The sequence below is a fragment of the Haliotis rubra genome, unplaced genomic scaffold, assembly GCF_003918875.1.
Source record: "Haliotis rubra isolate DU_JTF1 unplaced genomic scaffold, ASM391887v1 Scf747, whole genome shotgun sequence".
NCBI lineage: Eukaryota > Metazoa > Mollusca > Gastropoda > Lepetellida > Haliotidae > Haliotis > Haliotis rubra.
The window spans coordinates 174,991-187,570 of NW_025767465.1; the positions used below are offsets into that span (position 1 = coordinate 174,991).

Sequence of the window (12,580 nt, forward strand, 5' to 3'; positions counted from 1 at the left end):
TTTCTGACCAAATAATCAAGATCTCTGATCTTAGCTAGCTTCTATATCTATCACCAGTGAGTTCTTTCGGCCCCATGTTCTCCTTTTGCCCATTACCAAAATAATATACTAATGTATATGTCTATATTATCACTTTATCATTCTCACTTATACATTATAGAAAGAGGCGAGGTTTAGCAATGTACAGTAGTTCAGGTATAAGGAAATGCCCCAAATAATGTCACAACACGAAATTCCCTCATTTTGCATCTCAATCTGGAGCGATTAATTACAATAACAGATAATATTCCCTTTCCAAGTAACGTATGAACTTTGCTTTGTGACATTTTGGGTTTCCAAATTCCTTTGCAATGTCATTTTATAACAGTCTGAATAAAGGCCCATATTGTTCCCATACTGCATACAGCTGGTAGCCATGCTGCATGTTCACAGAGTAAAAAGGTCGTAATACGATTTGTAATCATGGGACAATGCCTTGATATTTGTGAACTGTGACTACCAACTGGTTTTCAAACGGTCATAATAATAGTGTATGTTATAGATTTAACACATTGTTAACACAGTGGTAGAAATAAACTGAACTTCATATTCAAGATAGAGATTTAAAGGACGCTGCAATTTCGCTTCCAGTCGCTTACAGTCACCATTCCATCTCACGACAATAAAGGAATAGACTGGTAAAGTAGGAAACTTGAAATGATGCGATTGTTCTTCTTGGATACATTTGCCTATGAAGACAATTATGTTTACACTGATCAAAATAGGAGAGGCGGGGGACGGGGCGACGACAAAGCTATCCCACATCAATATACAAAAGCTGGGAACTACTTTCCTTTACCCCTATTCGTGGCGCATTCACCATCACATACAAGGACACAGGATCATGTCGATCGCTAGTCCTCTTGCTTGTTCTAGACTTAGGTGAACCTCGTGTGACTTTTGTCACACACACACACGCACGCACGCACGCACGCACGCACGCACACACACACGAACTGAACAAACTGTACAGGTTCGACACTATGCCGTACGGATTCTGTGAAATTCTCCTCCATTCTCAATGCAATGCGTGGACCAGTACTCCAAGTGTCTCTGGTACATGTTGACGTTGAGTTCATCCCACAGTTCTATCGGGTTCACATCCAAAGATGTGGAAGGCCGTGGCAAGACACTGACTTGTGAAATCATCTGCACAGATATCATCTGCGTGCACGACGTTCATGTGTCATCCCACAACTTACTGCACGTAACGTGAATCAGGGAACATCAGCAAATGGATACGCGACGTTGGTCTAAAGACAATTATGACATGTATGTATTTGATCATGAGCATTAATAATCATAAGATCATATTATAGTTGTCACTAATGCATGTATATATAGTTTGACCAGAAATTATTGAGAATTTTAGGAATATGTTTAATTGGATTTCTAGTATAAACAACCTTGACCAGCTATCAAGTGTTTGGTTTCATTCAAGAGAGACAACTCCGTTAATCTTTTTTCATTACTTTGTGAAGAGTTATCCCCCTTTGTTTACTTGCTAGCAGACGACATTTTCAGTGATCTTCAGTATGGATGATTTAGAGAGGAGGAAGTTGATTTTAGAGTATTATAACAAGGACATCAGATCAGCTAAAGTGATTTCAAGTAGAACAGGCATCCCTTTGTCCACTGTTTATCGTGTTTTGAAAAATATTGCAAATGGATATGGCATTGAGCACCAGGGAGGCGCAGGTAGGCCCAGAAAATTGACTGTCGGTGACAGGAGGCGGACTGGTATTCTTGTTTCTAAAAACAAACGAAGTTTAGAAAACTTAAGGCTGGATATGATTGATAGAGGAACTGTGGCTGTCTGTAAGGAGACAATTAGAACTGAGCTGCATGCAATTGGTTGGCAGAAAAGTCGAGGAAGTCCATCACCGATCATGAAACCTGAACAAAAGGAGCGAAGGTTGAACTGGTGCTTACAGCATAGAAAATGTAACTGGGACAATGTGATTTTTTCGGTGTGGCTGTTTCCTAATACACTGAAATTCTGGACCAAACAAACTGAAAAACCTTTGTATCAGCGCCAAAAGTACAGTGTGGGGTGGCATATATGTGTTAGGGGCAACGCCCCTCTGTTTATTTGAAGGGAATATGAACAGTGAGCGGTACACAGATATTCTCGAGGGACATTTACTTCCATCTGCTCACGTGTTCAATGGAAATGTTTGCATTTTCCAGCAGGACAACGACCCAAAACATCGTTCAAAGCATTCACAGGTATGGTTTCGGACCCAGAATATGACATTATTAGATTGGCAAAGCTATAGCCCTGACCTAAGTCCAATAGAAAATGTTTGGGGACTTATGAAGGAAAGTGTCAATAAGAAAAATCTGACAAATATTGCTGAAATGAATGAATGAATGAGTTTGGTTTTACGCCGCTTTTAGAAGACGGCGGGGGTGGTCACATTGTGATATTTGGGACAGGCTACCCCTCCGCCCCTGCTGAAATGGACCACGATATTTCCACGACTTTTTTCTTTGATCAGTAGTATGCCCCGCCGCATTGAAGCCTGCATTGCTGCCCATGGTGACTTGACAAAATACTAACTGTTTAGCTGTCTTAGAATGTGGAGTAATGTTCTGCTAATATTCACATTTAATACGTGAGTAATGAGTGAATAAAATAAAACAATTACAATCTTTAAATTCTCAATAATTTCTGGTTGTACTGTACGTAGCCTGACTGCAGATGCCTTATTGTGTTGAAATTTAACCTGATGTTAGTCAAGGAACCTAGAGGCGATGGTATCATAAAACAATTGATATTATTAAAATGGTCAAGTGCAAGTAACGGGCTCTCACATCATGGACTGACAAAGCGGACTACCATAACTTCACAACGGCACCGTCCTTGTTCAACTTGGCCTTCACCATTGTCAACTACATGGAATATCAACTGAGTGGAATGACTGCTACTAAGCTATAGGAACGTAAAGTATAAACTTAGAATGCTTAGAATTTCTAGTATCCACTGTGATTACTGAGACTAGAATATACGTTCACATACATGACTAATTCAAGTGGGAACATTGAAAAGAGTTTTCGTGCAATGTTAATTGAACTTTTATGGTGTAGACAGGCATAAAACTTCAAATCCCATCACCTCGAGATAGAGATTCACATGTGAATATAGTAAATGCCTTTCTTCAAAAAGACGTCCGTATTTAAGGTAAGGATAATGATTATATATGTTTAAATAATGTACTGCTCGATAACAATCGAAAGCAGCCTCATCAAACAGTCAATAGATTGTATGCATGTAGATTTTGTACGTTTCGTGTGTGACGATAGCTTGTTAACCCTTTTAGTATTAGGCTCCGTCCGTCCATCCGTATGTACGAACTGGAATATCTTGAATATGACTAGATTCTTTTCATACGTGGTACCTAGGTACATCACAGTATGCGAAAGGTCCCAGTCAGGTTTCGTGACCTTGACCTTCATTTCAAGGTCACAAGGGGATTTTAACGTTTAACCCTTGTCAGAGATATATCTTTGACCTTCACGTAACTGTCAAGGTCACATCGACACTTTGAAGATTTCAGCATGTTAACCTGCATGTTAAGCTTGTCAGCGAGATACCTCAAGAACCATTCACTGGATTTTCTAGGGAAGGCGCCGGGTCCAGTCGATGACCTTCACGTTAATTTTCAAGGTCACGGCGATACTTTGAAGATTTCAGCTTGTTACGATTGAAAGCAAGATATCTCAAGAACCGTTCACTGGATTTCTTCATGACTTTCAAGACTTCGCTTGAATGTTGTTGTTTTTTATATGAAATGTTTTTATTACTATGTTTTTGCATATTTCATACACCATGACAATCTTGTCAGGGTCAAAGTGAGTCTTGAAAATATTTGTGTGTTTGAACAGCTTCAGAGCAAGATATCAAGAGAGGTTGACTGGTCATGTTTTTGTTGACATTTAACTTCATCCTAAACTACGACCTTCACTTTCATTACTTTTAAAGTTTGATTTGATAATTTGCGGCGGCGGATTATGTCACCTTAGTGACAACTGCTTGTTGTCAAGTATGTCGTATATTTTACGTAGTCGAAGGAACAGCTACACGCTGTAGACTCTGTTATCGTGAATTAAAATCCCTGAATCGCCTTGTTATAATGCTTTGGTGGGCACCATTCTGATGCTCTCAGATCGTTAAGCACATACTTAACTCATTTGTTGAAGGTGGTGCCTACCCAGTACCGTTTATTATCAATTGCTACATCAGATATGTATAATTAAATAAACACAATAAATTATAATTAATATCGACCAAGTACTTTTTGTCCTATGACCGTAAACTGGCCGGGAATGACATTGGAGTCGATGGCTGGTTGGGCGTTTGGCTGCTGACCCCCTACCCAAAATGAAATGACACCTGAAAAGACAAAGTATATGAATACATTTGTTGTTACATGTCTAATTGTTGAGAAAATACCATGCCCTCTATCATAACACACCGGATAATTACGAAATGATATCAGAAGTAAACTAATATTTAATATAAATAGAATCTATGTCTACAGTTACGGGTGCTTTTGTGAGTGAATGGGTGAGTTCAGTTTGGTTTCAGATAGTGTGTATTTGTTATCATGGAAACAGCCAGTGTGTGCCTCACTCTGAGAGTGTGGGTTCGAATCCCGAATGGAACTCAGTCCTCAAAGTGCTGGAATCTGCACTTTACGTGAAAGTAATACCAATATGTGTTACATCAGTATGGTATGGTCCATCTTGGACGATCCGTGTGTTTTGTTCATGTGGTAAAAGTAGTTTGTCACCATCAAGAGATGGCTTACCTGGCTCAACGACCCATCCCTTCTCGTCAGTCCACACTGCCATAGATTCAGCCGAGATGGTGAAGTTCCACTGATTCTGAACACCCCGTGGTGCAAACACTCTGTTGAAGTCCACCAGCTGAAGATGTGGAACTGTCACAGTGGCGTTAGACCAGGATATATACACCTGGACGACCTGAAATCAAGCCAAGCCTCCAGCTAGTCAATGTCAGAGGTCCGAATATTCATTGGTCATATGCGTATGAACAGGGGTAGGCGTCAAAGGCATGATTAGCGGCTGTAAGCATCAAATGTATTATCTCATTTTAGATAACCTGACCCATGTCATTTATTCTAAGCTGACGAATGTGATGAGCTAAATGAGGTCGGCAGGGAGGAATAAAATCATGAAAAAATCATGTTTGTGACACTGCTGCTGTATCATGAAGCTGATGTTTTCTTCTAGAACTCCATACCTCATCGGCATCAAAGGATCCTTGATTGAGAAAGAAGACAGCACCAGTCAAGTCGGCCCCGGCTATCACCTCACTGGTGTACTCCAGCATGTCGTAGAAGAAGCTGGTGTAGGACAGACCATAGCCGAAGGGGAAGAGAACTGGATATGTGGCGTACCGGTATGTGCGTTCAACCATTGAGTAGTTTGTCATGTCTGGCACCTTTGAAAGACAACATAGGCTGGTACACAGGCCGCTGCTCTAAACTACCTATTTTGTGTTTGCGATTGGAACGATGGTAAGTGACATTTGACCTAATTTCCAACATTAACATGGTCAGCTTTTGTAAGCAAATATTTGCTTGTCACTGAACAGTTGCTGTTGTTGTTGATTGGTGAATGTGTTACCAATATATTGCATCTCAATCTAAGGACCTATCGATAACCAACAGCTACTTCAGTAGATGCCAAATTGTTATGAAATGTAACGCACTTTCCAGTGAATAATGTTCTGAATTCGGAATACAAAAGAAGGAATACTGACTTAACTGCTCAAGAATAGATCCAATGTTCAGAAGCGAAACCAAGCGGAGAACCTACCGTGTTCATATACCTTGGCCAAGAGATCGGAAGTCTTCCGGCAGGAACTGAGTTTGGTCCCTCCGCCAGAAGTACTCGCCGCAGTCCCTCGCCTGTTGACTGGGCTGGGAAAAACAGTTCCATGATAACCTGTACATTGGGACTCTCGACAGCCCATGTAATGTTGAGGGGCCCAGCATTGAAAAGAAGGAGGATGACTTTGGCACCAGACGCTGGAAGTAGAACAATTAGATCTTGAGATAGATAGTGAGACTTGATTAGTGAAAACTTGAAATCATCAGGGGTTGAACAAACTGAACATGAATCTTAACAACTGTCTTATCCTTCTCCCACCTACCCTGGCCGGCGTTGACAGCATCCTGCAGCAACTGCAGCTGTTGTCCAGGGAGGTCGAGGTTGGCCTTGTCGTTGGCTTCAGATTCTAGTTCCTGGCCTAAATGGAAACATCCTCATAGAAACTTCACCTAGTAGATAAGTCTTGTATTAATCTTGTCAAAATGGATCACAAAAACATTTGAACCAAGTCTCTTCATAGGCTTTGGGTCATGTTCAAAGCATTTAAGATTGTTATATTTCGTCGTTGAGAATGAAAACAAATGCAAATGAGCTTCATTTTGACTGAAAATGTAGCCTTGCAGGTAACAGAAAATGAAATATTTTTGAGCGAGTTATTTCAAGACGCAAGTTTGGAAAGCCAAATTTGTACCAGTTTAGTGAAACTCAGTTATATGAATTATTACAGTAACAGTTAATTCTTCAACGTTCAACAACTTTGACCTCATAGACAATAGTGTGAAGGGTTGCCTTACATTGGATGTACATTATTTCAGAGCATAAAACACATTAACTCACCTGTTCCAAGACATACAAATATGAGATCGGAGCCTGTTGCTGCTGTCTGGACTTCCTGGGAGTTATACTGAGTGCATTTGTTGTCGGTACATCCGGCTCCATACCTCACTGTGGACCAGATAGACTGGATGCCTTGTAATGGGTTGGTTGTGAATGTGGGGTTTATTGTTGGAGTATAGTCTCCAAACATTTCATATGTATTATTGGCCATTGGTCCGACAACCTGTTGGACAAGGATTTATCTTCACTATGTAAACGATTGGGAATGGTAAGAAAATAGGAAGTATACATCTTCAATTTCAGCGTTTACTGTGTAAATAACATTCTTGAAAATGCGAAAACAAATTATTATTTTCAATCTCATATACCTACCGCCACAGTTTTGTAGCTAGATGGTTTTAAGGGAAGGGTTTTTTCGTTTTTCAGCAGCACAAATGTTTTTAATGCTGCCTCAACAGAGAGATTCCTATGAGCCTCGCCCTGAACTATTGACATGTTCAGCTTTGTGTATTGATTCATTTCCGGTGGGTCAAACTCTCCCAGCCTCATTCTGACGTTGAACAACGCTTTCACACTGGTCCTGACCTCGTCTTCAGTCAGTTTGCCTTGTTTCACAGCATCAACTGTAAGAAAAACAACAGCAACGATAGCGTATCATGTTCATTTCAGGAACTTTCACCCACGTAGACAGTTTACATAGTGTGAAAATATGAAAGTCTAAATATATGGTACAAAGATGCAGTAAGAAGAAAATCAGTGCTACACTTCAAATTCATAGCATGCTCGTACCCACTGAAAAGAACACCGGTTCATCTTTGTTATAGGACAATTCGAGGTTAGCGCCTGCTTTCACACATGCTGCGACAGTATCTACGCTGTTGTTGAGGTAGTGGTGTTCAGTGATGATGTTCTCAATGGCAGCTTCATCACTGACAACATAACCCTTGAAACCCCATTCGGTCCTGAGAATATCCGTCAAAAGCTTCTTGTTGGCACACGCTGGAACGCCGTTGATGCTTTAAAACAAAGAATTCACTTGATAAATTGAATACGTAATATGTCACGGAATATCACACACACACACACACACACACACGCACGCACACGCACACACACACACACACACATATACATACATACATATTGAATTGTCACGTTACACTCCATACGTTTTTAAGTAACTAGTAATGAGTTGTCACTATATTAGACTTTGTATCAGTTGATTTGTAGCCACCTATTATAGCTGCACATGAGGCTGTAGGTCCCGGCCTTGACACAGGAGCGGAAGGCTGGCAGAAATGTAGTCCGCCAGTCTCGTTCAGACACCTGAAACGAACAATTCAATATTCCAAAAGCATTAAATAACACAATTTCTTTCATTCCTTAATATCACTTAGCAGTGTGTATAAATGTTTCGTCTTTATCGAGAAATAAAGTCATATTTTACATTCATTCTGATTGTAGGATATATCTAGATAACAACCAACCTTCATACCAAAACGTTAATGCCAGTATATAGACAAGAAAAACATATATGCAAACTCACAAGTTTTGAATTCGAGTAAGCGAATTAAGTCTTTCATAGGCTGGAAGAACGTGAAGAACGTGAAGACATACAACGTCATCGGATAACAACTTATTCAATATTTGAAACAACGTTTCGTTTGGGACGGTGGAGTGGCATAGTTGTTAAAGCGATCGCTCGTCACTAGGAAGATCGGGGTTTCATTGCTGGAATCCGAAAGCGGCGTAAAACTAAACTCACTCACTGTAACCACGTATCAGGGATATATACGTTATCTAAAGGATACCTAGGGCTAAGACTCCAATAGAGCAAATTGTCATTAAAAGTTGTTTTAAAAGTTAAAACGTCACGTTACCTTTGCATCAAACGATGCGCGTGAGACAGGTATATTTTCGGGACCGCCGTGGACATTGAAGTGTTTGCATCCAGCGTTGGCTCTGACGTAGCGGGGATCGTTTCCCTGAAGTCCATTCACGAAACTGGCAGCAAAGACTCCTGACAAGAATGGATCCTCTCCATATGTTTCCTATAGGAAAATAACATGCGTGCCTATGAAAAAGAGCACAAATCTGTGTAAGCGACCATTCCGATCATCTGACACACAGACAGCATGATCTGATGATGAGTGTGGTGGTTGGCGAAATCTGAACACGCCTCAGTTAGCCACGGATCCAGGCAGACCTAAAAATACTTGTTCTGTCTGTAATATATTGATGACTTTTGTTATTTCGTTTCGGTATTAGTCGTAAATTTGAAATGTAAATTGTGAGAATGGCCGTCTCGGTTTTGTATGTATCGGTATGCAACCACATAGAGCGCTGCAGAAACAGAAAAAAATATACCGAAGTGCATCCCAGGGTTATCACTGAAATTCAACAACATCGAGACAACACAGAAGCGGGCGCACGAATCCACTAACACATTGGCAGGTCGTATTGATAGCGCCGATGACCTTTGAAGCTCCAAACTTGGTCGAACGTTGGAAGCGGTGGAAACAGACGATCGAACTTCTGTTTGCGGGCGAAGAGAAGGAGCAGTGTATTTACTTTCTGCTGTATATAGGGCAGGATGGTAGAGATATTTACAACATTTGGACGTTAACAGAAGATGAAGTTGACAAAATAGTGCCTCTCTACGAAACATTTGAAAACTACTGAAAACCAACGTTTAACATGACAATCACGAGGTACCGTTTTAACAGTTGCAAACAAATACAGGTGAGACAGTCAATAAGTCTAAAAGAGAACTAAAGACGTGTACATGTACGGCATTATTTTATTACAGTAACAGATTGGTACGTTAATACGCATTTCAAAATGCAGCTCATAATGCACAAAACAAAACGAAACATTGACAAGTAGTAACACCAGGGCCGCGAACCACAAAGCGTTCGTAACGTTACGACCTGTCGTAACTCTATAGTTTATCATACACTTACGAATGCCGTAGCGCTACGAACGCTTTGTGGATCGGGACCCTGGTCATCTCTCGTGTCAAAACTCTCCACAATTTCCGTGTTAGATATACTATTAAAATAAAGAAACGCATAACTCAGAAATCTGTTGCGAAAATGTTGTATTTTCAAACATGTACAACTCGTCCACAAACAAGCTTTAGGAAATGATGAATTATTGTTTCAGTTTAGAAGAAGGAAATGTCTGTACACCCAAGTGGATAATTTTAGATAACGGAGACGTTGAGGGTCATGGTGACGACGTAGCACGGGCCCGACGTCGGATCTTCTGGCTCTCAGTCCAATCTCTCTCAACCTGTTCCACCCTTGAAGGTCCGGGTTAGAATATTGATCTTCAGTAACCCATGCTTGTCGTAAGAGGCGACTGACGGGATCGGGTGGTCAGGCTCGATGACTTGGTTTACACATGTCATCGGTTCCCAATTGCGCAGATCGATGCTCATGCTGTTGATCACTGGATTGTCTGGTCGTGACTCGATTATTTACAGACCGCCGCCTTATAGCTGGAATACTGCTGAGTATGGCGTAAAACGAAACTCACTCACTCAACCTGTTCCGTACAGTTTGACCGGATATCCTCCGAAGTCCAGGCACCCTGGATGCTGTGCTCTCACCCGTGACAGTACGATCACGCAAATGTAGTACCCGGATGTACCAATCTTGGGCTGCAGTGGTGACTCGAGATCTGCCTGTACGGGGAGGGTCATTTGTTATACCTGTTTGGTTGAAACGAGCTGTAAGCCGTGATATCGTGCTCAGACTAACATTCAGTCGCCTAGCAACAGAAGATTGGTAATCTCCAGCGTGCATTCTTTCAATGGCGATGTTCAGTGTCACAGCGTCAAGACGTGGCGTAGTGATTTGACCTTAAGTCCTTCAAAACGTATGCCAAATTCAGAAAGTAGCCAGACAGTGCATGCTCTTTGCTGCACAATTGCAACTGGAAGGTGATTTCTGTTGCGTTGTGGTGATGCCTGTTTAATGCTTGTAAGAAATCTCATCAAAATCAACATTTTCAGGTAAAGTTGATTTTTTACTTGTGCAATTGTGTAAAATCATGTTACAACACTTCTGTTACATATTTTCACGATTGTCTGAACATAATAGGTAATTGATAGATTTTAAAAATACAAAACGCCTATGCGTTTATTTTTTTGGATAGTATATTTCACAGATTAATAACAATTCTCATATATCGTTTGATACATTGTGAGTCTTTTCAATGGTATTTTACTTTACAGTTGACGTCTAACAGTGGCAAAGACTAAGACAGCATTGTCGTTAATTTGTTTCATTCCAAGCATTCGCTGACGGTGTTTTTTTGGTGTTGGGGCAAGGGGCAAAGTTATTCTTCACGTAAATGACCTTGAGATCATACCGACCTGATTCCTTCCCCACCTGGGGTCTCTCGCGATATTGATAACCGGACTGAAACAGCTGATACCCTTGTGGTCGCCATATATGCCGTACCTTGTGTAGTTGTTGTATTTGGCCCTCACCTCCTCACCAGTGGCCTGGGACACCCGAAATATCAGATCAGGGCTACAGGTAGGACGAAAACAGTTTCACAAGTTGCAGACACTTCACCTGTACGTTTAACTACTACAAATTAGTATGTATCGTGACTCGCAGGAAATACACTATCAGGGGTATTTTGGAGCGTGTCCAGCTGTCTCATGTAATGGGTTCAACTTGCATTTACATATTCATGTACTAAATGTTTGAATTTGAAAGACAAGAACACCCACAGCAAAGTATTAATGTCTTACCTAAATGAGGCACCAAGTCCTATGGCCTGGGGGAAGGAGGTAGCATCCCCCGCCCCCACGTCCCCCCTGAGACACTCAGTGTCCCAGGAGTAGGGGTTGATACCCAGTCGGGGTATAGCAGGGGCGGGGCCGGCTTGAGAGCCCGCACCACCACGTGACATCTGTAGCTTGATCTCGTCCAGGGTGAGACGACCCACGAGATCGTTGACTCTGTCCTCCCAGGGTAGAGAGATATTTCTGAATGGGTAGTCCCCACCACGATGGGGACGAGAGCGAGTAGTAGGAGAAGCATTGTGTGAGGACGACACTGAGAGAATGACTTGTTACAGGGACAACGTGACTCATTTTATCTGTGGCTGCATACTTGCCATACCAAGACATGATGACCATGCAGATTATTAGATAAGACAGGAAGGCCGACCAATTCTTATTTTCCGAGTAGTTAGGTAAGGTTGTTTCTGACCAAAATGAAAATCGTTGATCTCAGATCGCTTCTATATCTATCACTGTGAGTTCTGTCCTCCCTCTACCCATTACCAATACGTGTTTATAATCTAACAGTACTAATTTATGCCTGGAGCTACTCCTGGCTTCCATTTGCCCATTACTATTACCGGTCATTGCCAATTGACTACTGGCTTCTCTTGGCAACTGCTATCACTTTTTTGTTTCACTTATACATTATAGAAAGAGGCGAAGTTCAGCAATGACCAGGACACAACACGAATTTCCCTCATTTTTTCAACTGTGTCCTCTGCAAATAATTACAATTACTGATTATATTGTGACGTAACGTCATAATGACGTCATCATGTAACATTCAAAATGAAGCGGCGTTGCCATTATGACACGGCTTAAAATTACAAATGTAGCAGTTGCAATGTTAAAAACAAAATTCAAATACATTTTTACCTTATCATTTAAACTCATAGCATTTGAATTTGGAACATTGTATCTAATGCTATGGAAACGTTCCGTACTCCTGGGTCTATATGTAGATACATAGGCTAGATCCATAGTGCTACGTGTTCGCTAATCGCGCATTTTCAACAGTGTCTTTTTGTATGTGTTTGT

At 41.2% G+C, this 12,580-nt stretch overlaps 1 protein-coding gene across 1 annotated transcript; it reads right to left on the reverse strand.

Annotated features, from left to right (window-relative positions):
- Window positions 1-4,236: 4,236 nt before the first annotated feature.
- LOC124260001 (probable beta-D-xylosidase 2) lies at window positions 4,237-12,127 on the reverse strand. The gene is made up of 13 exons (XM_046694228.1): window positions 12,121-12,127; window positions 11,507-11,813; window positions 11,120-11,279; window positions 8,619-8,789; window positions 7,973-8,064; window positions 7,528-7,754; window positions 7,111-7,361; window positions 6,739-6,961; window positions 6,224-6,319; window positions 5,887-6,098; window positions 5,309-5,509; window positions 4,854-5,028; window positions 4,237-4,435 (listed from the first exon to the last, which is right to left on the reverse strand). Exons 1-13 carry the CDS (start codon window positions 12,125-12,127, stop codon window positions 4,320-4,322), a joined length of 2,238 nt encoding a protein of 745 aa, XP_046550184.1. The 3' UTR covers window positions 4,237-4,319.
- Between the last annotated feature and the right edge of the window lie 453 nt (window positions 12,128-12,580).